Source organism: Harpia harpyja, chromosome 3 (genome assembly GCF_026419915.1).
Source record: "Harpia harpyja isolate bHarHar1 chromosome 3, bHarHar1 primary haplotype, whole genome shotgun sequence".
Classification (NCBI taxonomy): domain Eukaryota; kingdom Metazoa; phylum Chordata; class Aves; order Accipitriformes; family Accipitridae; genus Harpia; species Harpia harpyja.
The window spans coordinates 6,322,881-6,349,282 of NC_068942.1; the positions used below are offsets into that span (position 1 = coordinate 6,322,881).

Below are 26,402 nucleotides of genomic sequence, written 5' to 3' on the forward strand. Positions count from 1 at the left end.
TAAGAAACATCATTTTAAATGGCTTCCAATTTTTAACATATCTGGGGAGAAAACAAATCTCTCCTATCTGAAATGTTTTCCACAAGGTTCTAGGTACTAAGATTTTCAGCTTAGGACTTTTAAGATTTCTCTAGAACTTCAAATTTCTTTTTGAAATAATCACTCCCATACCTTTAGGTATCCATTTCCTTTTGCTGTTCACACATGCAAAGCTGTTGCACAATACGGACACTAGTTTGACAGCTCTGTGACTAATCAGTTCCTTCCTAGCTTGCCTTTTCTTTTTTTTTTTTTTTTTTTTTTTAAACCTAGGCAAGAGACTCCAATCTGTGGTATTTGAGTGTTACCCAAGCAGCCAGCAAAACCCTCAGCATGTCTGTGATCGGCTGCTATCATTGCCAGTAGCAGCGGTGGTAATGACCAAAGTCTGGGAACCCAGGCTTAGGCTAGACATGTAATGCTGTCACCATATGTCACTCCAAGAGAGCCTCTGTCAGTACTTCATAATTAGACCCATGCATTTACTGAGCTCCTTAAAGAAAAATCTTTACAATATCGTATCTGCTAAGGAATGTCTCCTCTCTGGCGAGTGGGAGGGTGATCTCACTTGCACAAATCTGTTACTTCCTTGAGATTGGATTGCCCTTGTTTTGTGAGCTTTGTGTTGATGGCTGAAATAAATAGCGAAGTGGGTGGATTTAGTCACTCTGTGGGGAAGAGCAGGAAAGGCAAAAAGGTTCTGGCATGGGAACATCGCAACCTGATTGTTCCAGTAGCAGAAGTTTTTTCCTTCTGAAGCAAAAATGTGTATTGAGCTTGCTGCACACTGAAGAAAGAGCTCCCTTGGTCAGATAATGGGGAACTCAACTGTAGGCAATATTCTGTAAAATACAGTCATTGGGGATTTTTGTTGTTTTATAAAAAGCAAATGTTTTGGTTTTATAAAAAGCAAATGTAATGCTGTCTTCCTAGACACGACAAAAACCTTTCTCCACAACCTGCCATGATATATGTTAATGGGTCTGTAGGCCTGTTCCTTTAATTTCAAGATCCAGATTTTTACGAGGCATTAAAACTAAGTTAATATATTCACTACAGAAGCTTTTAGAGCTTGAAAACCTCCATGGCAAATTATTTCGTGCTGCACCTCAAATCCTTTTCTCCTAAGTTCATAAGGAAAACTATTTGCAACTTAGGGTGATTTGGTTACTGCACCTTTTGGCGTGTTTCTTCATATGTTCTTCAGCACAATATTTCTTCAGTATCCTACAGAAACAAAGCAGAAGTAATTATGACCTGAGTATGGCCTTAAAAGCCAGTAATTAAAGCTGGTCTAATTGCTTAGTTTCAATTGTCTGGAGGAATTTTCTAGTATGTTTTGTAAACACTTTGACTTGGCCAGGGCTGGTAATGGGATGCCATGTCAGACTTCATCACAGTGAGGAACTTCTCCCCTGAGAATTTAAATCTCCTTTCCCCAAGAGTTTATCCCGTGCATACATTTCACTGTGCTGTACACTGAATTGCAGTTGGTTGCTGAAAGTTCAGACTGCAAGTATAGCACAGACTCTTGCAGATTAAATGGTTTCTTTAGGAATCTTAATGGGATTACTTTAAAATTTGTCTGCTTTCGCATTTCATTTGATTGTGTTACAGCAGGGACATTAAAGTTGGCGTGGGTATCATATTCTGTGTTCTTTCTTCTAGAAATGCAAAATGTTGTTTAGTTTTTGCCTGCTTCATATGCATCTGGTCCTGCTTGGATAAACAGTGAAATGATTTGGGCAATTGGCCTTGGAAGCTTCTATTTCCTTTTACTTTCAAGTCATCTAGCAAAGCAAGAACTGTAGAGTGGTAGCTTAGCTATTATGCTGAGAGGCTTAAAAGGTTTGTCATCTCTGTAAAGCTATACCCCTCAACTGGCCTTTTCTCTCCATCGTTCCTGGTAAAGATACTGTAGTCTCTGGAGAGAGCTCTTCATGATGTGTAGATCCCAAAACTGGGTAGGGTTGCATTTGGGGTTTGTGGTTTGGTTCCCCCCACCTCCCCCCCCACCTCTTCTTTCTTTAAAAGGATTTTTTTTCTCTCCTGGTTGGGGAAGAAGTTGTATTAGAACCCCAGAGTATCATGTTTCTAAATCTTGGCTAGCAGATACTACTTTTGATATTAAAAACTTTTCAGCCTTAGAAATGCTATGAAGTGGGGAAAGGACTTGAAGATCTTTACATTTAAAAATTTGAACAAACAATATATCACATGAGTATTGAGGTCAGGCAACCATGACAGCATCTTTTAAGTTTGTTTTGGTTTTTTTTTTAAGGGAGCAGGCTGATATTACTAATTTAGCAATTTGACTGGAAGCAAATGTGAAACATAAATGTATCTCTTTATTCTGCCTAGTAGTTTAATGCAGTGTATCCTGCAGCTGTCCTAAGTGTGTCTGGTAGGTTTCAATATAAAGCAGAGCTGTCTTGAATAAATTCCAGTAGATGAGCCTGCCTTCATTTGTAAAGGGAGAAAAGGCAGGACAACCTGCGCTGCATTTAAATTTCTTACTGCAGTACAATTCAGCATTGGAGATGCATCTTCCGTGGTGAGACTTTTTTTTTAATGGGGCTTCCAGTGGGATTGCTTTTAGCTGGCATTGAGGACTCCAGGTGACTGGTGGGCTCGGGCAGTGTTGGATGGTGGGAGCTGATCAGGATCTGGCCTTACTGCAGCAACAACCTTGGGTCCTGTTGCAGGTGGGGTTTGAAGCTGTTTGGGTACTGATGCAAAGGACAGAATGGGGCACAGGGGGGCTGCACCTCCTGTGCCGTCATGTTGGTCAGCCTCAGAGATTATGTGGGCTTTTTGTTGTTATTCCTTTACAGATTTACTGTCCAACAGTAGTCTTAGGTCTGCCTGCTTGGAATCCAGTTATTCCTGCGCATGCTGGTATCCACAGTGTATTAAGTGGGTTGCCCTTCTTGCTGAGGGGTAAATGATTTTAACATTTAACTCACAGGAGCATTTGTGTTGCTTCCTGACAACAGAGCAGCTTCTCACCCTGCTGCCCATGTGCATGTTGCTTAACACAAGATGACAGGAAATAACTTACAATTCTGTTTTATTGTGGAGTAATTACCTTGCTAATGTCAACAGTATTGCCATCCAGCAAGGCTCGGTCAGCTAGTACAAGGCAGCCACCCACGCTCTCTGTTCCAGTAGTGTCTCAGCAGCCCTTCTAGTGTGTGAATTAGACAATGAAGTCATAACCATCCCCTTTGTATTAATTAATGTTGCTACAGAACATTTTGCATGTGTTTTCTGCTGAGTACATTAATCAAATCTATTTTCTGCTGGAGATTTCTTTTGCTTAATGAGAAAGACATGAATGCCTTCCCTTTTTACCAGTCATCTAGTGTAGGGTATGAAGAATACTGTGAATATGCACGGACCGTTAGTAATTCAATTTATATAGTCAAAACCAAATGACAGTTCTGCAGAGTAAGGATTAGACTGTACTTGGTTTTTCCCTAGGCCTTTGTACAGGATAGTGTGCGTTCTTAACATACACTGGCACAGTCCTGTGTGCAGTTGAGACCAGCGAGTTCACAGTTCAGTTCAACTGTGGACATTTGGAATTGGTTGGCATCCCATTTGGGGAAATCAGGAGGAAAAGGGCATTGTTAGAGAGACATGAGAGAGACTCCTGTTTTCTTTTCCTTTTTTTTAAAAAAAAAAAAAGAAAAAGCAGAAATATTCTAGTTAAAACAAAACTCAAGTCAGTAAGACATTTGAATAAGATACTTGCATGTATCAGTCTATTCTTGCTACCTATATAAGAATTTTGTAAAAGCTGCCCTTAAACTGGAGGCAATAGTGTATCTTTGTGTTACAGTTTTACTCTTAACAGTTGGAATTATGATCCTGCTTTAGACTCCAGGCCATTTGATTGGGGTAAATTCGCTCTATCAGAGGTTATCCTGTAGATGGCTCCACAGCTGGAGCTCTCTAGGTGGGCATTCACAATATTTTTGAGCTTTTGCACATTCTTCCTTTGGACACCACCATACACTCTCCATGGTTCAGTGGCTGAGTACATCAGCTGACTGGAGGCAACCCTTTGGAACATCTCCATGTGTTCAGAAAACACATACTTCTTCCTTTTGCAGGGACATTCCTGTAGACTTCAAGTACATAGCTGAGCCAAGTATGCATTCGATGCCAGCCGTGACTTTGTCTCCAAATGGTAGGTTAACACTTTACTGCCTTCTTAGGCCTAGTTTACATAGGCATGTCTTACTGATTATATCTCTGTAAAGTTGCCATGTTGCATCTGCCTGTCACCCCATGCTACCTCTCCCCCCCAAATCAGTGTGTGGATTTATTCCAAGATTGGGCTGGATCTGGTTTTGATTTAAAAGTCTTAAGAAGAACAAGTATGTCAAAATGAGGGGTTATATCAGGATACGTGTATCAATTTAAATTTAGACCTTCATCCAGACAGGGCAAAAGGACTCTTTCTTTTTACAGAGCTACGATGTGCTCTTTGCTGTATTTAAAATATTAGGAGAAACAATGGTGGGAACTGACAATGGCTGCAAAGTACTAAGCAAGTTCAGCAGTCCTTGTGGTGCCACTGTTAAAGCAGAAACTGATGTTGTACGTGATCCTGTTAATGCTGTTCCTTTCTGTTCCAAATATAGCCCAAATAACTCTTGCATAAGAGAAATCCCAAATTATCTCAGTGTTTCTGTATGTTAATGTTTCACTGGTGTTCATGTTCTTCAATTAGAATCAAACTGAAGGAAAGGTTTAGTGCCTCCAGTAATCAGTGAAAATCCTTCTAACAGGTCAAAATCTCTGTTATCTGTTTTGGCCAAAATTAAATAGCTTTAGTGTCAATATTATTGAAGTGTTGCCAGATTTACAGTTAACAGTCTCATTATGCTGACTAGTGGCAGATCAACTTGTTGCACAGCTAACGTTTTAAGCCAGCTATCAGCATCAAATTGTATTTGCTTTGCAGTATAAATATTTTATTCTTAACAATAGAAGTGGGTTTCTAAAATAAAAAGGAAGACTCTGGAAAAAGAGGTTTAAAAATGTTAGCTTCCCATGCTGGCCTTTTTCAACCCCTGAAATTTCTGAAATTGCACAACTTGCTGTATTCTCATCCAGTTTTTCAGTTCATCTCATTCTTCCACATTGAAATACTGGATTTCTCATTCTTTTTCCAGTTCTGGCTGGCCAGCATTTGAGTGTTTGATTTCTGAGATGAGACAGTAAATGATGTTAGGAATGAAGTAGTCATCTTTTCAGCTCAAGACATCACCTGTCACATTAACTAACATTATCTCAACCTACAGTCGTCCAATATCACACAAAACAAGTTCTTTCGGAATAGTAATGCTACAGATTGTACCAGAAACATCATGCATCATTTTGGAGTTAAATGAGTCCTTTAAAGAAAAGTAAATTGAGAATTTTACAGATCTGGAACTTTTCTGCTTAGGTGCACCAATTTATGAATCTCATCAATTAAATTTTTCCTCCTGAGTGATGCAGGAGACAGACCTTTTAAAAAGTAGAAGAGGAGAGTAACATGCTTGGGGTATACACTTGGTTTGTTTGTTTGAGAGGCTGAAGAAAATCCTCAAATTCCAAGCTAGTAGCTGGAAGTGTGCCAGATTTACAGTCAAGTCAGCACATTTTATGTTATCACTGTTTCTGTGAAACACTGGAAAGGCAGTGACGGTATGCAGGGTTCAGGACAGAAGTGTCTCTTCTATGGTGTTCTGTAGCACATCATCTTCACTGGATTCTCAGGCAGCAGTTAATGCATTGCCAAGACGCAAAATGAGGTAGAGTTAAGATTAGAAAAGCCTGGGTTTTTTCTTTCACTAAAGTATCTATTAAATTGCATTCCATTAGGGCAGAGAATACTAAATAGTTGCAAAAATGTAAGGATTTTCAAACTCCTGAGTCTACCTTAGACCTGTTTTTCCCATAAAGAAAATAAGAGGTGACCATCTTAGAGTACCCACAAAACAGGTAATCAAAATAGATTGCAGCTAGATTGTTTTTTTTCCCCCTCATCTGAATTACTTGATTGCGTGCACCAGCAAGCTTACTCAGTAGCTTAAAAACTTACCAGTAAGTCAGTTGGGTTGATGGAGACCATTTTTGTAACAGGCAGAGTTTTCTAGAGTCCTGAGTGCATTTTGTAGTAATAGGCATCCCAAATCCTGTCAAACGTAAGGTTTTGCCTCTTGGCAGTTGTACCAGGCAGAAGCAATATCAGCTGCTACCTAGAACCCTGATACATAATGAAAATCTGGATTAAGATAGTGCAAGAAAAGTTATAAAAATATCTTAACTGGAATGTTTTAAGTCTGTTTCTTCAGGTGCAGCACTCTGATACCACCTTTGTTTATTGCATTTGTAGGGAAATGGTTGGCTTGCCAGTCGATGGATAACCAAATTCTGATTTTTGGAGCTCAGAACAGATTCAGATTAAACAAAAAGAAAATTTTCAAAGGTCACATGGTAGCTGGCTACGCTTGTCAAGTGGATTTTTCACCTGACATGAGGTAAGTTTTTGTGGCAATGAGCTTCATCCTAAAACTTGCTGGCACAGACGCTAAATTTCTTTTTGAATCCTCTGCAACATTCATTGATGCACAACCATCCTATTAACTCAGCATCAGAGTTCTCTAGCCAAGCAGCAGAACAGAAAGTTTACTCTTGTCATTTGATAGGACTAAGCTATACTCAGTGGTTGCTCTGAGCAATATTTAGAAAACAGTCCATGTAGTCCAGATTCCCCATTCTGCAAAGATGATTTACACTGCTGTTAAACCATCCAGAGACTCCCCTTGTTTTACCCGGCCCTGGTACAGCGCAGGAGGCTTCCACTTCTGACTTGCATCTGGCTGGTTTTGTGCATGGTCTGCAGTATAGGGTCTGTTCCCACAATACGCACTTGTCCAGAATACCTGGGATTCAGACGTGACTGGTTTTCCCAATTTGCAGGTCTGGTGTGGGTGTCCTAATTTATTTTTTCAGAGAACCATCTTTTTCATCCAATTTGCTTAGTAATGTGCCCATACATTTACCACTGTTCGTACACAAATTATTCATTACTATAAAAACTGGAGAATAACCTCAGCAAAACTGGAGGAAAAAGTGGAGAGAAGTGTCTATAAATTTTAGAGAAACTTCTGGCACTTTCTCTTTTGCTGATGTATTCTCTTTAGTTCCAGTAACACAGTGTATGGTATAATCGCATTGCTTAGCACATTTACCTCGCAGTTGATGAATCACCCTCTGCAGGACTTGCGTGCTTTAGAGCACAGCATGAATGCTAATTCTTTGGTAGGTATGTTTGCAGATTGTCAGACAGGAAGCTCACTGGGTGAAGCTCTTTTCCATTGCTCAATGTACAAGTATTATAATACAAGCAGTCTTCACACATGATACAGCTTTTATTTTAATCCTGTTAATATAGCTATGTGATATCTGGAGATGCAGATGGAAAACTTAACATCTGGGACTGGAAGACAACAAAACTCTACAGCAGATTAAAAGCGCATGATAAAGTCTGTATCGGTGCAGTGTGGCATCCACACGAAACATCTAAAGTCATTACATGTGGCTGGGATGGTCTTATTAAACTATGGGACTAAAGAGAATGCTACAAAGATCAAAAGATGCAAGTCCTGCATACACCTGAGACTAGAGTGAATTCTGCTGTAAGAATGGGTAGACATTTGTAATACTGCAGTTCTCAGCTAGCTGTATATATGCAATAAAAAATGGGAAATCTTCAGAAGATAGAACTGAAAGGATATAGTTCTAAATATGACCTCTGAGTATGAGAAGCTGAGGTCATCTGAAGCATGCAGAATCAAGTGTTAATTTGTCATGTCACTGTTTGTGTGAAACACTCTTGTAAAATAAAAAAAATTTTAAGACAAACTATTTTTGTGGTTCTGGCTGTCAGAGATGTGGGGAATGAAAGAAGAAAACCAGCAATCACGTAACTCTCTTCCTAAGAAGAAATCTTTGATATCTACTGCAATCGAGCTGAAAAACATGCATTTGTTTACCTGGTTTTAGGTGGTATTTTGTTGTCCCCAAAATACTTCTACATTTGTAGAACACAAACCCACTTGCTAAGATCTGTTAATTCACAGTAGAAGTGAACTAATCGGAAGCTAGCAGTTGTCAGATAAACTGTCAACCGAAGACTGTATTCATAAACTCTGGGGTTCTGTCTGTATTTAACAATAGCATCATGCTGATTACTGAGTTTCATCTTTGCAAGTAGTCCTCAATTTCAAGATTTTGCTTGCAATAGCTGTGTGTTAAGTGTTGTTTTTTTTCTCTTCCCATATGCTGTTATGTTCCAATAAGCATGACATATTTAAAAAAGAAGTGAATGTGTCTTTTTCGGTTTGGAATACATTGTATTATAAGCCCCATAAAGGTTTTGACAATTTAATGTATATACATGTCACACTTTTTCCTCTTTAAAGAACTTATTTTTAATAAATCTTTTTATAAAATGTCTCCTTATCTTCATTCAATTCTTGTGTCTAGCAGCGTCCATATAAAATATTCCTTACCATTTGGTATTTTAATTTGCAGTTGTACCAGCATTCAGATAAACTCATTCTCTTGCATTAGTTTTGTATGAACAGCGCAAGTTGGAAGCAGAAGAAAATCCTTTCAACTCCCTATCTGCTCTCTTTTTGAGCACATAATGGAAATAAAAATATGTAATGAATTTATCCCATTGATCAGTCTTTAATTACAGTTTTGAATTACACTATGTTGTTTCCTATAAATCCAATCACTGCTCATCAATTATAAACAATAGCAGAAGAGTAATTGCCTTAATTTGTCAGCAGGATAGAAGATAAGGCAGTTCCGTAGATGAGATGCAAAGAATCTCAAATTGTGTAGACAGAAGGAAACGAGCTGGTTGTTCTGTGGGTTTTTGGTTTGGTTTTGGTTTTTTTGATTGATTAACAAGACAATTCTGTTCTTTTGAAGAGTACTTGCTGAAGTTAGGCCCTTGTGAGTGAACATGGAGCTTACACATTTTTAGACCAACTGTCTGAAGCTGAGCTTGAGCATCTTTCCACTGTCCGTCCATGCTGTCACATAACTGCACCAAGTTTACATGTTTCTGTTTACTTTCCCATCTTGGTAGCCTTGTGTACCTGAAAAACTCCGTAGAGTGTTTTCGCTAGCAGTGTACTGGTGGTAACTGGGTATTGCCTAGCCTTGCACCCGTGCAAGTACTGAGACGGGGAATGTTAGAGCCTAGAGAGAGAGGAAAGCACTGGTCCCGTGTGTCCTGAGGACTGTCCCCTCGGCAGGGAGAGGAGGCTGTTCCCGTTCGGAGGCTCTTCAGGGCGCGGGTGGGAGTGAGCTGCTGCCACGTCGCAGAGGGTGAATTTCCAACGTGGTTCTCTTCGCAGGGAGGACTTGACTCCTGAGCTGGGAGTTGAGCTCTGGTGTGCGCTCTGCCCCTGGTGCTGCTTCAGGAGAAAGTGAGCTGAAATAATTTAGAACTGCTTTCTTCCTTCAGATACATTTCCTAAATGGATATGTGGCCGTGTGCCCTGACCATGAGCCCCTTGTAAGTATAGGGAAGTGGGGAGGAGAGGAGGAATAGAGCAGATACAAAAACTTCTCGCAGGAATGTATATTAGCCTTCATATGAGAAACACCTTTCCCAAATGCTTAAAAGCCTTTAAATCATAATACATAAAATGCTTGGCTCTGTAATTGGTACTGTGTTCTTCCATGTCACCTACCAGGCAGAACTTTATAAATATATATATATATATATAGTATATACAAAGTATAAAAATAAGTGTGTAAACTTTTGTAGTAATATACTAGGTGTTGTCTTTGGGGAACAAAAATAAGAAACGTTGACTCAATAAATTCTGCTGGAGTTGACGAATTGGGATTAAATGTTCACAAGAAGCCCAGAACCAAAATTCCCTTAGAAACTTTCAGATAAAATTCTTTGTCCCTCTCAGTTGGTCACCGTGTTAATCTTTTGTGGAATTTCTCACATCTGCATTGAAGCCTGCAGGGGGAATTTTTATGAGGATAATTTCCTCTTGTCGGCTCGAGAGTCGCAAACTCCAAAGCTCACGATGTCAGCTAGTTTGCTGTGCACGAGGATAGACAGCGCGTGTTTGTGCGAGTCTAGACTTGTCTCTGCAGCAGCCACCTGGGAAAAGATTTCTTGCTGGGCTAATTAACTCGAATCATGTCCTCCTCTTATCTTCCCAATTTCATGTTTTGCCAGAAATTGGCCTGTTACAGATGTTGGTCAGAACAAGTCTAGACTGAGACCCCTAGGCTGAACTCGGTGTGTGAGCAGACAAAGCCAGGGAAAAAGCAGCGCTGGGGGGAAAGGGAAGAGCGTGTTTCAAGTTCCCCCAATTTTTTCTTCTCTAACATTAGGCAGAGAATGCAACAAAGTGATTCGAGCCAAAAGGAGCTTCTTGGGAGGGCTGGAGGCAACGGTGCCACGCTGCCGGGAAGGGATACATGGAAGCTGTAGTGCCGGGCTGCTGTCACAGCATCATAATTTTGTTCCCCTTGATCATGCATCTGTAACTTTCAGAAATGATGTGCCAATATGTTGACACTTTTATTAATACCAATTACTTTTACAGCGGAAGTTTTACAGATAAGTGAACTATATCTCCATCATTCTTGGAGTTCTGCCTGGGAAACTTGATAGTTCCTTTGGCCTTGTGCCATCTTTTTCTTGGACTTTTTTCATATGCAAGAGGGGGAAATATCCCACATATCCTCATGCAACTTGCTGGTAAGAAGGCTGTCTTTCTTAAAGCAGATGGTCTTGGCATCTGTCTTGCTCAGAGTTTATAATTGTCCCCAGTAAGATGGTGCTGCTCAGTCTTCGCCCTCATTACGAGGAACAAATATCTAAATTACTGTACATCCAGAAAAGTCCAAGATTGTCTTGTAAAAAGCCAATTTTTATCAACAGGCAGATGTTCAATATACTGTTTAGCGCTGTGGTCCTTAAAGGCTGATTTAAACAGTCAGCCTTGCAGCTCTGACAGCCCAGTAACACAATGTACTTTCCTTCTTTCTACCAGCTGGTCATTACAAAATCCTGCTCCCGTTTGCTAGGAAGACTCCATATGACAAGCAGCCTGCACGAGGGGGAACACGTGGCGGGGGGGGAGTTTTGCTTGGAAGACTTTAAACAGTTGAACCTATACACCAGAAAAACCAGTTGCCAGGGAGGTTGTTCCTCTGGAGACTGCTTAAGGACTTGCTGCTGTAGGTTGGCTTCACTAGCATACACTCAAAATTAAATCTCATATCTTGCAGCAAAATGTGTCTTTTCTGTCAGGCTTGCTGATAAAAAAAAACAGATACACCATGGCTGTCTTGCAGCGCTCAGAGAAAACTGCGTGTGGCAGGGTTATGTTTACAGAAGCTCCCTGCAAGTTTAAAGTTTTTAGAAACAAGTTGCAATGACTTTCAATGGGGCACGGACCTCTAAATTCACCAGGTACACTGGAAGTTTGACCTCAGACCCGTTTGTTATCTTGTTGTGTGATAGAACATTTAAACTGTGTTAAATGCTAAAGCACCGAGCCTTTCTGAGTCTCCTTTTAACCTTCTGCGCTTTGTGCCACTGGGAGACTGCTAAAATGAAATGTTATTGCAGATGCGTTGGCTCTATCGTTCAGAATAAGAGGTTCTCATTAGGCTTTGGGGTTTTTTGGGTTGGTCTGAAAGATGACAAGACTAACTGAGCCTGTTTCTCCTCTGATTTGGGAAAGGAAGACAGCACAAATCCTCTAGGGAGCCATTTCAGTAATAGGAACTTTACGGAGCTTCACGATCACTGACCTGGACGTGGTTCTGCGAGCTGCACATCTGTCCCGTTCTCTGTCCAGTTCTCCCAGCATAACTGCCCTGCGGTCAGTGTCTTGCTCTAACTCCCCAGCTAGACTCTTCAATTGTGGAATAAGGCTTTCTTTTCAGTGGAGTTTAAACTCTTGCAAAGCAACATTTAAAAAAAAAAAAAAAAAATGCAAAAATGCCCTGTCCTAGAAGAGCTGTAACAATTTAAGTTCCTACCTTAGCTTGCACCAGGCTGATTTCCCCACGCAGCTGTGACTTTGCTCGCCCAGGCTAGTTGTTTATATTTTGCTTCTGCAACTTTATACGATCTTGCTGCTTCAGGTCCTCCGTATATGTTCTGTAAAATGTAATCCCTTCCAGTATTCCTTGCTCAGGAGATGAAGAGGGAAGTCAGACTCTGAATAAGTCAGTCGTCAGGCCAGACATCTACAGGAAAAAGAAGGCCCATTCCCTCGAGTTTTCAAAACCACATTGAGTTTTGTCAGAACAGCTTCTCTGCAGCAAGCTCCTTTCTTTCTCTGCCCCGATGCCAACCTTTTGGGAGTACCTTGGGGCGGGGGGGGCGAGTTGGTTTTGTTTGCTTTTTGTCATTGTTCCTCCAATATTAAAAGAGCGGAATAACATTATGGAATATTTCTTCAGATGCTGGATTCTCCTATTTCTTGGAGCAATTTTCCTTCCCTTCGTAAACAAGAAGCGAGAAGGCATTTCGGGGCCTGTCCTGCCTGGCAGGTCAGTTTGGGAGGTCCGCGTGGGGTTGTCCGGTGAAGTCCCAGCCCCTGCGCCGTGGCTGTTCCTGGCTGGTGTCGGTGGAGAGATGCAGCGGCTGCTGCTGCGTTAGAGGTCTGACATGGGTCGGGCAGCCGTCCCCACCTCCCTGCCAGGGTGGTGGCACCACTCTAGATATCTGAAGGTGGATGCAAGAGTGGGATTCACATTGTTTGGGTTGGATTCAGAAATGGAATTTCAAGTGGGGGGGGGGGAATGCCAGCTGAGGCACAGGAGCATTTTAATTACTTGCAGAGGTTTTGTATGGTGTACACCACTGCACTTTCTTTCAGGAAACTGCTGAAAAACAGACAAGTATGGTGGTAATGCACCAAAAAGGGCAGGGACATTGATTGGTATTCATGTTTGAGTTGTCGTTTCTACGCAGCTCAAAGCAAGCTCCTGTTTTCCCGTTGTGTAAGGTCCTGCCCATCAGGACAAGGGCCATAGCATGGGCTGTCTCTGCAAAGGTCGCTTTCTGAACCAGCTGAAACTCTTTATAACAGGCAGGTCAAACTACACTGTGAAGAGGGACTTCTATTTAAGGGAAAAGATGCATTCATTATCACAGGTGATTCCCCTCAAGTGCCAGGCTTGCTCTGCTCAGGCTGCCCCTGAAAGCCAGTGGAGGGAGGCAAGTATAAATATGTCTCTGAATGTAGGTCAGCTCTGAACTTCCACCAGCACTAAACCAGGTCTCTACTGACTGCAATTAAATGTCACATTGTGTTAACAAGCAGGAAGAAGTCAAGAGTGATTTCCTACTGAATAACCCTGAGGATCCTTTCAAGCGCAAGGGAGCGGCTAATGAAGCTCATGAAATCAAAGTTTTTGAATGAACCAGATGGTCTCAGCTGTTGAATAATTCACCAGAGAGAATGAGTGCTATTTCTTCAGGTGTGCTACCGGGTGATAACGTCTTCTTGGCATCTGCCAAGAAAGGCCAGACATATGTTCCCTTCACGCTTTCTTTGATCTTTCACAGCTGAGAGGCGCTTGTGAAGAACAACCCTTCACAAGTCACCGATGGCATCAAAGCCTGGGGCCAGAAGGGCATGCGATAAACGTCAGGTTTCGGAGCATGGCAGGAGGTCAGACCTTTTTTTGGTCAAATTTTGGAACCTTCAAGGAAGCCAGTGTGACATTCAGAAAGAGACCAGTTTCCCTGGAGAAGTGTGTTAGTGTCCTAACACATCCCTCTCTGTGCTGCCGTGGGCTCCCTGTGGAAAGCCCATGTTGTGGTATTAACTGTGATAGTTTGGGGGAATCACATCTGTTGCTGCTCTCCATCTTCACCAGGTCACCTGTAAATTCTGATTCACAAATGTGTGTGATTTATAGGTCGCTGTGGGCTTCTCTGAAAGGGAAATGCCCTCACCCCCACCCCCACACAAGGATCTGTGCAAATAAAACTGCCACTACACGCAGGTCGTCTCTGCAAAGATCCGTTTTAGATTGAGCTGAAACATCGCCTGGTGGAGGTGTCCGACTAATGCGATAATGACTCCGCTTCAGGAACACGACCCGGTCGGTATGTCCTCGTTAGCTGGGGTTGGCGTCGGCTGTGGCCGCCATGAAGGACCTGAGGTGTGGGGAGCAAGGAGGCTCCTGGGCCGGGTTTCTCCCGGCGCCAGGCTGGAGGCGATGGGCTGGCTGCGCTGGAGAGCTGACGCGGGTACCCGCAGGGGTGCAGGGAGATGCCCAACGCACCTGGGGACTGAGGGCCAGAAGCCTTGGGGGAAGAGTGGAGCTGGGCAATACCCGTAACGGTGACGCTGAGTAGATCTGGGGCAACAGAAGGTGCCAGGGGCACCCGGTAGATGGCATAGTATGGACACGTGGCCGAGGAAAGGGGACGCGCCGCTCTTTTGCAATGAACTCCTGTGCAGGTGCATCGCTGAGCACGTTGCTGGAAGGTCAGTCCGGAGATGCGCGTTTGCCGGCTGCCACCCGGTGACTTGGGATGCTTTGGCCTCTGTGCTCCTGCCCTGCCCTGGTCTGGGCTGAGCACCTTCCTGGGCTGCTGGCTCCTGGCAGCAGGAGTTTGAAGGCTGGGTCTGACTTTCTTCCTCAGCTGCTGCTGAGGGCAGGGCCCCACAGTGGGTCTCTGAAGAGCCGTCTCCCCCTCCCTCAGACCAACCAGAGGCAAAAATAGGCTTTACTGCATTCCCTGCAGGAGATGCTGGATGCTGCCCAGGCCAGGCACTCAGGAATATTTTAGCGATGCCAGGACAGGCCAGTGGCCCTTTCTTCCTGCCTGGGCATGGCCACGCAGTTACCAGTCTCCACGCTGTGGCTGTAATGGAAGAATGCCTTGCCCACACTGGTTTTAATGGCACACTCCGAACTTAGCCCTTGAAGAAGGGAGCAGCTACCGCGGTTTCTGCGCAGGTCTGATCTGGGAAGAGATGCGGAGTGCAACGCTGGCATGCGGTTACTGCAGGGAGATCATCTCAACAAGCTCCTCGCCTGCTTCACGGTCTCCAACGGTCCGCTCTCCTCCCGAGCTGCTCCCAGGCAGTGCAACGCTCCCAGCAAGGAGCCATCCTCCAGGAGCAAGGCAGGCTCAAACACGGGTGCCAAACACGTGCGGACGTCCCCGAGGTAACCGGTATGGTTGAGCGCCAGCACGTAGCAGTACATCTGGGGGGGCTGGCTGGTGGATCTTCAGCTCTGGCTGAAGCAGCATGAGGCTGTGGGTGCCAGCGGTCCCGGATCCCTACCTTTTTCCCTCCGCACAGTCCCTAACGGGCTGCAGATACCGCCTGAACAGGGCGTACGGCTGGGACCCTGCAGCAGGTCGGGGCCGATCGTGCCGGGGTATGGCAGCGGGTGGACGCAGCCTTACCCCCCCGCAGCATCCCTCAGCGCCAGCCTGTCCGCCGGGCCGGAGTCAGCCAGCACCGGCTGGTGCCCCTGTGCACGCACCCGGCAGCTCAGTCGTTAGGGGATGGGAACTGAATTCGTTTAAGAGTCTCTCCTCTAGGTGAAAGAAAGAGATCAATTAAAAGAGAAGGGGTAAGGGCACAAAAGCAAGACCTCGGAAAGGAAGGCTGTAACTCTACTTTAAGAGGTGCGAAAGAGAAAGGCACAGATAGTGCATAAAACGAGCTGTTCATTTTCTCCCATAATATCAGATACCTGCCTTCAGAATGATAAATGGCTTTTATCTATCCTGTATCTGAGATAAGGTTTCCTTAAAAATTACCATAGTTATTGGAATCTTTTCTTGCAGAAGATGTATTTGCTACAGCCTGAATTGTTCCTGACACTACCTGGCAATCCTGAGTAAGAGATAAGCTGAGGGATTACTAAACTCTTAACCAAAGAACCAGGATGGACCTCTACTCCATTTCTGTAATTTACATATACATCACCATTTTTTCTCCAGGGCAATAAATGATGGAAGATGTGCATCCCTTTGGAAATTTATCTTCTGAGAGAGAGAACATGTAATTTGTTTTTTAACCTCTATCTATTGGTTTCTTAAATGATAATAAGCTAGTAGGCTAGTTAGTTACGTTAAGCCTAATCAGGAGGAAAAAAACTGTAGTGCTACAGCCCATATTTTTATGCTTTATTAATAAATCAGGACTCTCAGCTGGGCTTTTGCCACCCCATTATTTGAAAAATGGGAGTTGAGCTATTCTGCGGTGTAGCAAGCGTGATCATTCCAACAAGCTAGATATTGGTTTAGGAAATCCTGGCACCCTCTTGCATTTTAATTAATCTCCTCCTGGCCCTGCATCATTAAACAACCTCTGTACTTAAGGTACAAGGGTTGCAGCAAGCATGGCTGTCACAGGGAGGGCATTTCCTACTCATTTTCAGAGGTCGTGGATCTCTTGGGTTGTGTATCACCTGGCTCAGGGGCAGCAATATGTAGCTCGGCCCTGAGGAAAAAGTGCTTTGCCCAACATCTTGGACATGGGGAATCCAACACATCTGCAATAGGTCCTCTTGGTTTTGAGCGCTGCAGAGCCGAGGACATGGCGGGCCCCCCAGCACCCTGCTCTGGGTTTCTGCAGGAGCAGAAACAGAAGCTACGTTTACAGAATCATAGACTATCATCTCAAGTTGGAAGGGACCCAATAACGATCATCAAGTCCAACTCCCTGCTTCTCACAGGACTACCTAAAATGAAACCATATGACTAAGAGCGTTGTCCAGATGCTCCTTGAACATGAGGTCACCCTTCGGCCTTCTCTTCTCCAAGCTGAACAAGCTAAACGACCTCAGCCGCTCCTCGTAAGTCTTGCCCTTGAGACCTTGCACCATTGTCCTGGTTTCAGCTGGGATGATAGAGTTAGTTGTCTTCCTAGTAGCTGGTACAGTGCTATGGTTTTGAATTTGGTATGAGAAGTACGTTGATAACACACTGATGTTTTCAGTTGTTGCTAAGTAGTTTTTAGACTAAAAGTCAAGGATTTTTCAGCTTCTCATGCCCAGCCAGCAAGAAGGCTGGAGGAGCACAAGGAGTTGGGAGGGGACACAGCCAGGACAGCTGACCCAAACTGGCCAAAGGGGTATTCCATACCATGGGATGTCATGTCCAGTATATAAACTGGGGGAGTGGGGGGGGGGGGGATCGCTGCTGGGGAACTAACAGGGCGTTGGTTGGTGGATGGTGAGCAATTGCAGTGTGCATCACTTGCATATTCCAATCCTTTTATTATTACTATTGTCTTTTTATCAGTGTTACCATTATCATTATTAGTTTCTTCTTTTCTGTTCTATTAAACTGTTCTTATCTTAACCCATGAGTTTTACTTTTTTTTTTTTTTTTTAACACCCCCCCCATCCCACTGGATGGGGGGGAAGCGAGTGAGCGGCTGCGTGGTGCTTAGTTGCTGGCTGGGGTTAAACCACGACAACCATCTTGGTCACTCTCCTCAGACACACTCTAATAGTTTGATGTCCTTCTTATGCTGAGGCACCCAAAACTGCACACAGTGCTCAAGGTGGGGCCGCACCAGTGCAGTGACAGAGTGGGACAATCGCCTCCCTCAACCAGCTAGCTGTGCTGTGCTTGAGGCACCCCAGGACACGGTTGGCCCTTTTGGCTGCCAGGGCACGCTGTTGACTCGTGTTCAACTTGCCATCAACCCAAACCCCCAGATCTCTTTCTGGGGGAGCTGCTCTCCAGCCTCTCATCCCCCAATTTGTACATATAACCAGGATTACCCCATCCCAGGTGGAGAATCTGGCACTTGCTCTTGTTGAATTATACCAGAAAAAATGGTATCAGGAGGTATTCCCCTGCCTTGACACAAACTGGCAAAGATGGGCTGGCCATGTCCGTTTTCTAAACTCTTTCAGCTTCCCAAACGAGGTGACCGCATCCAAGCTGTCCTTGGCTTGCGCTGACTCCATGGCTGTGCCTAGGAATCATCTGGGAGAGTCCTAGATGGCCTTGGCCAAAATTGTGCCAGGGATTTCATTAATTAAGCAGATATAGCCTTTCCTGTGCACGCTGCCTGCCACTGCTTAATTGACTAGCACAGGCATAGCTGGGATCATCACCTGATCAGTAGTCCCGGTCCAGCTGCACCATCCTCCTTCTTCCCTAAACGAGGCGTTTGATGTGCAGAAGCCCTTAAGTCCCCTTAGAATTAAACCCCACTTCAGCAAATCCTAGTGTAACTAAAGAAGTAGATGGATTTCTTTCTAAAAGGAAAATAAAAATGGGGCAGCAGTAAATCAGAGACTCCATACAACCCAAGGCACTGTCAGCGTGACTGAAAGGCAGTAGATTGAAAACCAGTGTGCATTTGTTATAAAAGAAAGGGTTTGACATTTAGCCGCAAGTTAAAATTTCAAATGTGATTAGGAAGACTGATACAAACCTGAATGCGTGAGGGCACAGAGCTGGCCTTCACCGAAGAGATTAAAATCCCTCCATTACCACTAGCCCCTCACCACCCTCGTCCTTCGCCACTGAGGCAGGGAGGGTTTTTTCTGCATCTTCCAAAGCAGCCCGAGGTCTGTGGCCAACACGGATGCTCCAAGCCGGATTCACTGCGGCAGTTTCAAGCCCCACGAGGGCTCTGCAGGGGCCAGGGCAGGCTGCTCAGGGTCAGCCAGCCTCCCAGCCTCTTTTGGGACAAAGGGAGCTGAGCTCAAGGGCTGAAGTAGTTTCTGCTGGGGAGACCAGTCCCTGCCCACCCTGGGGCAGCGGGAGCCCTCAGAGAGGTGGGAGAGGAGGAAGCCTGGCTTGGGACGAAGCCTGGGGACGGTGGGGGGAATGGCTCAATCCACTGGTGAGGCAAAGCAGTGGCTCTGGGAGAGAGGGCTGACTTGCCTGCCTGGAAGGAAGAGCTCCTACACTTATTTTTTCCCCGCTTCTGTCTGCTTGCTGAGATCCTGTCCTGGGCATGCTGGGTCCAGTGCAGGGCGCTGCTCTGGGAAGGAGGGGATGAGGGAGCTGAGGCAGCGGAGAGGGTGAAAAAGGAAAGGAGGGTATGAAAGGAGAGAAGGAAATGCCAGGATTGCAAAAGAAGGAACAACACGGGGACAGACAAAGAGAGAGCCTTGTTAAAAACACAACACTGGGCTGAGGCACACCAACGGGAGGAACACCGAGCCCTGCAGAAGTTGGAAACCAAAGGCAGTTACAAAGACTGTATATCAAAGAGACAGAAGTGCTGTCATCTTGTATTTTAATGCAAAGTTTAATGTCAAAATTCTTTTAAAGAGAAGAAAAAACCCAACCTGCTACATATTTTTTAGCTCCCCCCATGCCTTGGCTCCTCAGAGCATGGCCAAGGCTGGCTCCTGGGAGCGCGCTGCAGACAACCCACACGCCAGAGCCCCTGCACGGCCGCAGAGCAGGGCACCCGCCCGCACCACCGCCTCCCCCAGCATCGGTGCAGACCCGGGGTCTGGCCTCCTCGTGTCAGGGAGAGACGGCCGGGCCGGCGAGGCGGTGAGGAGGTAGCAGGCGTCCAGGCACAGCACTGGGAAAGGCATGTGGCAAAACGTCCAACTAAAGCCCGAAAGAAACAAGCAAAAAAGACCAGGTTTCACTTTCAGTTCTTTTAAATAAGTATCTCGCTAGATGAAAAACTATTTGCTACAACTGTTGCAAGAGTAATTTCAAATGAGCCGTTCTTTGAGCAGATGAACCAAGGAAGCCCTGTCTTCTGTGGCTGAAGCCTCCAGAGGGTGAGCACTGGTGGCAGCTTTTCTGGCAGCTGAGTCTCTCTGTCCCACTGCCTCCTGTGTCAGAAGCGCTGAACTCACCTCCCGCAGCCAGACTGCCTTAAAGAGCCAAAGTCAGAGCACTCAGGAGCTGCTCAACGAAACAGGTAGGAATTTAGTTTGGTGGTGATTTCTGCCTCTGCCAAATTCAGCTGAAATTTGTGAGTGGGTTCAAGAACATACTGTTCTTGCCCAAAATTTGTTCCATAGGAAACAAGGCCGAAGCAAAGAAGGTGCAAATCAAAGACGATTGCTTTACAGAGAAGTAACGCTTGACCCTTCCTGAGAAAGGCACCTCCTCATGAGCACTCCCCTGCCCGCGGGCCAGCACAGCTCAGCGAGCAGAGCTTCCCAGGACAGCCCCAGAAGGATGCCCTCCATGCCGGCATGCTCAGGCATGGGGCAGCCTGGGAAAGCCCTGCTGTTAGCCCCCCCAGAAAAACCTTTACAGAAACCTCTGTCCTCCGAGACAGTGTACCCGCTGGCAAATACATTGCTACACAAATTTGCACCATGTATCTTCTCCTAGTGCCAGTTCTTTTGACAATATATAAAAATAAAAGCCAGTCCGTTTTGTTAGCAGTCACTGTGTGCATATTTAGCAACTTTAGCCACTGACGCCAAAGTCCTCTTCAATAACGCTACAAGACCAGATGGTTCGCAGTCACACATCATAAATTCCTTTCTGCTATTTCCATCTTGTATTTACCCAGCTCAGTGTGTAACAGCTACTGGCGTTGAAGGCTTCCTTTTTCAGAAACATCTGTGGTTTTGATAAGTCTTTGTAGGTATGGAAAAGCCTGAAGTCCTTCAGCTCCAGTTCTCGGAGCAGACTGTACCAGTACCGCACCACAGCGCTGTCATTGCCGCTGACCTCAAACCCAGGCCAGTGGATGTGTACCTCAAAGACCAGCTGTCCTATCTGCTCAACAACATCTTCCAGGATCAGGTTTTCCAAAATTTTCCACTCAGCGCTCTCCACGTCTGCCTTGAGGACATCAATCTGCAACAAAAACACCATTACTATGTGAAAATGAGAGGCTTTGCAATTATTGCCAGTAACATCTGAGGCCAGGGTTGTCCATTTTATAATATACATAATTGTTCTTACGTACAATTCCTTTTGTATTAAAAAAAAATAAAATTAAAAAATCTCAGAGCATCCTGGGGCTAACATGGACAGTATGTGAAGTTTCATGCTTGCTTGTTCACAGCTCCTCTCCTCCTGCCTCTGACTCCTGGTCGAAAAAGCTTTGTACCCCGAGGTGTCCAATGTAGCTCATCCTACGACCAAAGCATGTTACTGTTCCTTCACAAATCTTGTGGTGGCATCAAAGCTATGGAAAAAAGAAACCCACCTAACTAAACAAAGACACTAAGGCATTACTGTTCCTTACTTCTCCATCACAAAATCCTGCGACAGAACAAAACACACTAGCAGTGATTACCTGCGCCACAGTAGAGCGGGGTCCTCGTGCGCCAGATGCTACATGCACCACACAAGTGCAAGAGAAGACCAAAGTGAAATGAATACTATGAGCAGCTCAGGTCACCAGCTACCCAGGGCCAAGCTGCCGTCTGAAGCTTTTGCAGGCATCGCTACAGATGCTGCGTGAGGAGAACCAAATCAAAAGAGAATTATGCAAAGAGTCTGCAGGGTTTTTAAGGGCAGCTCCTCCAAAGAAAAAGGGATAGCAGGAAAGAAGCTGTGAGGCTTTTTGAAGGGAAAAATACATCTAATAGAAAAGCACCCTGTTTTAGTTTTAGACCATTATTTAATTTTGTAGGAAGATATTTGACAATCCAACTTCTCACAGCCCAACATGACTGCGGGTTGACTTTGCCTAGAGATTAGCTGTGGGAGGGGAGTTGTATGCTTTAATAAAAAAAAAGAGCATTTTGTCACAGTTTCACACCTGGTAGAAAACGATGCCCGCAGCAGTGGTCACAAGCTGCAGAGCTCAAGGTCCTGTGTTTCCCAGAGCCAAACAGGGGAAACTCCCCTGCCGTGAGAGCGGGCTTTACCTGTGCCGGTTCCACCTCAGCTGTTGCTTCTGCCCATCCACTCATGCTCAAGATGAGTCTGAAGTAAAAAACTGAAGACTTTATTTAGACTCAAGAATAGTAAAAAAAAAAAAAAACAACAAAAAACCCCCAGATTCTCACTGGCAGCCTACCCTAACCATCGAGGCGGTGTCGGAAAAGGCACCTGTGCAGGTACAGGAAAGAAATTTGGGCAGGTGATGTAAAAGCATTGCCAAGGCAACCGCTTTCCTAAACCGTGCCACCGCAGGACGCCTCGCCGGTGTCAGGCCATGCCCCGTCTGTGCCGGCTGGGGCCCTGGCTTGCAGACCCCTCTGCCCGGGGGGTGCAGGGCAGGGGTTGTGCTGCGAGCACCTCTCCCGTACGACCAGAGCTCTGCTTCGCACAGGGGACCACGGCAACGGGTGGCCACATCTACCTTCCCGTGTTCTCTGGGTGGCTGACCGGAGGCACCAGGGTCTGACCTGCTGCGGTGCGGAGCGCTCACAACCACGTCAGCCCTCCTCAGGGGCTATGCTCCAGCGCTACCGACGGGCACGGGATGGCAGGAATCGGTAGGTGTCAAACGCTTGCCGCTTCTGGTCTCCATCTGTAAAACGAGGGTATTAACCATTGAACGCCCTCTGCAGGGTGCAAGGGTTGTGCCCCTGAAGGGCTGCAAACTTTTGTGGGACAAGCTGTAGAACAGCTGAAAACAAAACGCTGCATTTTCAGAGCAGGACTTGGAGAGTGGGACTTGAATGAGGTCCACGGTCACGGACCAAATACTAACAAGCCAAGCCGCTGCTTGTCTGCTCATTAAGGCGGCATTGTGCCTCCTCCACACTGAGGGAGGCAGGGGGCCAGTGGAAAATGACCGAGGGATTATGGAATTAAAGCCTGTATTGTGGCACATCCACACGGGGAGCAGAGAGGAAGGTTGCACAGACAACCTTAGTTCTGGTATTTCCTAACTTGACTCTGCAACAAAGAGCCTGTCAGTCTGTCCGTCCGTGGGTCAGTGAAACAGTTTAACATAGCGCTCCCTTGGGTTCAAGGGGAGGCTGAATGTAAATGATGCTGCTCATGACATTTCAGCTGAGAACTACTTCACGGTTGAGATCACTTTTTTTCCTTTATGCATTTAAAGAGGTTACTTATTTTTCAGGTACCAACTCGCAACTCTACCTGTAATGCAATTTCGTAGGTAGTTGATTCCACATGGGTGCAATTGCCATAGGACCTTGCCGCAGGACTTCAGAAACCACAGATTTTTATCTTTGGGAGACTTCTGTGACTTTGAAAGGAGAAAAATTATTCAAAACCTTTTTTTTTCAGGGGGGCAGGGGGGTCAAATGTTTCTAAGTATTTGCTTTTGTTTTCCCATGATCTTGCTTCATGGCACCAGTAGGACATCTTTTTCCCATGGCAATGTTTCCAGTCATCATCTAGGTTGGTTTGTTTTTCTCTTGTGACACTAACTGCTGCTCTGGCTGCTCAGCAGGCACTCTGTACGCTCTGCGCTGTATTTGCAAAATCGATCCGAAAGGTGGCTGCTAACCAATGTTTCAGTAGGATAAAATGAGTTACCATAATAACTGCTTAAACACATACTGAAATGACCAGGAAACAAACACAAGGGTAGTGGGGATGTGCTGCATACACAAACCAGAGGCTCTTTGTCGCCTTCAGTGCCCCGCACTGCTCAGAGACCTGGAGGGAGGAAGGTACCTGCCTCTACCCACCAACTTTTGTGACTGCCTTCCAGGCAAGGCATCCATCTCAGCCCAGTCTCCATTTTATGCCATGGATAGGGTAAAATAAATAGCAGAACAGCTTTGTGTCAGAGTATCTGAGTGAATAACAAGCACCCTGCTAACACCGAACACAAGTTTTGTGATGATTAGACCGCTCAGGAGATATCTACCGTCAGTGATAAGCAGCGCACTACTGATAAGAAATGCACTACCACCTTTCAGATGCCTTGATTCAAAGTGCCAGTGAAAGGATTAGTGGACAAATCTATAAATTCAGAGCTCTAATTCACCTGGGAGTGCAGCTGGAGTCTGCTGCTGGGAGTAAATCCTGGAGGGCAAAGATCTACAGCGCCTGAAGGTAAAGGATAGCAGTCGATTGCCCACCAGTTTCAACTACTCACAGACTAAGGCTGGTTCCTCTTATCTTCCACTAATCCTCTTGTCTTCCACAAACTAACTAGATTATCAGAGAAAAGTAAAAAATGTGGATTTTTTAATGTTTTCTCAGTTTAGCTCCCTTGAAAAAGCACTGCAGCATTGTACCAGTTACACTTGGAGGAAAAAAAAGGCCTTTCCTCATGTACAACCAAGCATATAAAACAGCTGAAAAAGAATGTGTTTTAGTTAGTGAAGGTTCACACGTACTGTATAAAGGCTCATTTCTTCTTTTTAGGGTAATGACTTGTTACAACTGCGCATCATTTCCTAAATCAGAGATCAGAGCTCTGTTTGCCTTGATCGTTTTTGAAATACCAAGGTTAACGGGGATTTCAGGCTCTGTGCTGCCCCGTGGGCACCATTTAAAGCTCCCCGTGGAGAAGAGTCAATTGAGAGTGAGTAGCTGGAGGAAGCAATTTAGCTGCATTACTTCCAGCACGAACTCAGCATGTGAAAGCAGCAGCCAGGAAAGGCAAAAACAGCAAATGCGATACAGGTCAGGTAAGGAGGATCCCTCCGTTTCTGTGGGAGCAGCTCTGTGGCATAAGCTGGGAGCAGGGAGAGGTGAGCTGGTTACAGCTCTCAAGCAGAGGAGCGGAGCTCAGATCCACCCCGGTCTCCTGAACTACAGGATTTGAGGCTGTGAGAAATAACCCTCTGCTCTGGCTCCCTCGATAGCACGTTACCTTTTTGACATCAGCTGTACAGCAAGACGAACTCCGCTTGCTTATGCGTCAGTTTTTCCCCTCTTCACCTAAGTACAATTCTCCATTTTCAGCAGACAGAACTCTAGAAAATGCTGTTTAATTCATATTTTGATAGCACATGACTTTGCAGGTAAAAAACAGGCTCTTGAGTGAAGTTTTTTTAAACATGGCTTCCCTCTTTTCCTATCTGCAACCTTTCAGCATGATACTTCCCTCACTTTCTTTCCTTTCAAAATGCATCCACAGCCCCTCCTCGCCAGCAGGCCATGGCATGGATGTTAAGTCCCTTTCACTCCCTTTTATTGCGAGCCGAGGCTGTAATTGATGGCAGACAGGATGCCACGTAGCCTAATAGCAAATTACGCTCCCAGGAGCTTGCGACTGCCTCTCCCCATGCTCCCTGTGATCGGTGGGAGGGGGAAACCATCCCGTCTCTCTCCGAGCCATCCGGCAGGGAGACTGGGACTGCTGTGGGCACAGTCTGAGCAACATGGATACTGAAATCAGGAGAAAAGTCAATCGCTACTGGTCAGTGATATACAGCTCCAAACAGCAGCACTTCTTCAAATTACCTCCCTTCCTTCCTACTCACTTTTACACCCCCCTCTGTGATGGTCCGTATGGCCAACTTCAAAATGACTCTGGGACAAATGTGTCATTTGATATTATTCATTCCCAATGTGACAGATCAGGCACATCTTCAAGTATCTGCTTAAGGCATCAAAGCCACAAAGCCGGTTTGTGCAGTTGGGTGCTTACATGGTCTTTGGTCTTTTTTTACAGTAAAGGGCAACTGTCCAGTTGAAGTCACTCATACAATATACACATCACCAAAACAGAAAACCGGCAGCGAGTGCAGACGAGCTTCGTTCCTCAGCTCTCACCGCTGATCCTCCTCAGCCTTGTGAGTGACAGTGAAGTCTTTTTTTTTCTCCCCGTTTCAGTGATGTGCTTCCATGAAAGCATTACACAGCAGGAACAGGATATTAAGTCATTTTATGTTTACCACTTAAGCTGGAGAAAATGTTTCAAAATCATATTAAGAAAACTTATTTAACTTTCTCTGACGGCCAACTTCCAGTATAGCAACAGCTTGCCAGAAGCAGTAATGGCCCCAAACAGACAAACGTACCCATCTGGAAAGCCCATCCAGTGCACACAGGAGGCATCAACCTCAGCTGAGTGCTCAGGAGCACTACCAGCACTTTGCCCATGCTGTCCCATGGGGGACTGCTCCCAGCAAGGACCCATGCAGGCACCCCAAGTGACTCCCTCCCACAGCCGCAGAGCCCAGGCATGAGGGTGACCTGGCACTTTTATTCCCAACTTCTTCCCTTGGTCTCTGATGCCGAGATGTTTCCCACATACTCTCTCTATCTGGAAGCAATTTCTCTGTGAAGACTCATTACAGAAAAAGAGACATACGCACACCCCCCTTCAGTCCAGCCCAGTTAAGTGATGCCACTTACTCCAGTAGACAGGCAGAGAAGAGGCCTTTTAGCTGGCAGGAGGTTTTTTTCAATGCCACTTTACCAGAGGACAAAATAATCTCTGGATGAACAACTCCCACCTGACTTAGATCAT

At 45.3% G+C, this 26,402-nt stretch overlaps 2 protein-coding genes across 3 annotated transcripts in view; one reads left to right on the forward strand and one right to left on the reverse strand.

The window, feature by feature from the left end:
• The window catches only part of CDC40 (cell division cycle 40), a 41,136-nt gene extending 32,577 nt beyond the window's left edge, over nt 1–8,559 (forward strand). The window contains exons 13-15 of the mRNA XM_052781256.1: nt 4,158–4,234; nt 6,434–6,578; nt 7,496–8,559. Of these exons, the coding sequence (XP_052637216.1) occupies nt 4,158–4,234; nt 6,434–6,578; nt 7,496–7,673 (400 nt within the window). The 3' untranslated portion in view covers nt 7,674–8,559. The remainder of the gene's footprint in view (nt 1–4,157; nt 4,235–6,433; nt 6,579–7,495) is intronic.
• Nucleotides 8,560–19,335: 10,776 nt separating this feature from the next.
• METTL24 (methyltransferase like 24) overlaps nt 19,336–26,402 on the reverse strand; it is a 49,013-nt gene continuing 41,946 nt past the window's right edge. For both annotated transcript variants that reach the window (XM_052781258.1, XM_052781259.1), the window contains one exon: nt 19,336–20,896. In XM_052781258.1, coding sequence (XP_052637218.1) covers nt 20,582–20,896 — 315 coding nt within the window. In that variant the 3' untranslated portion in view covers nt 19,336–20,581. The remainder of the gene's footprint in view (nt 20,897–26,402) is intronic.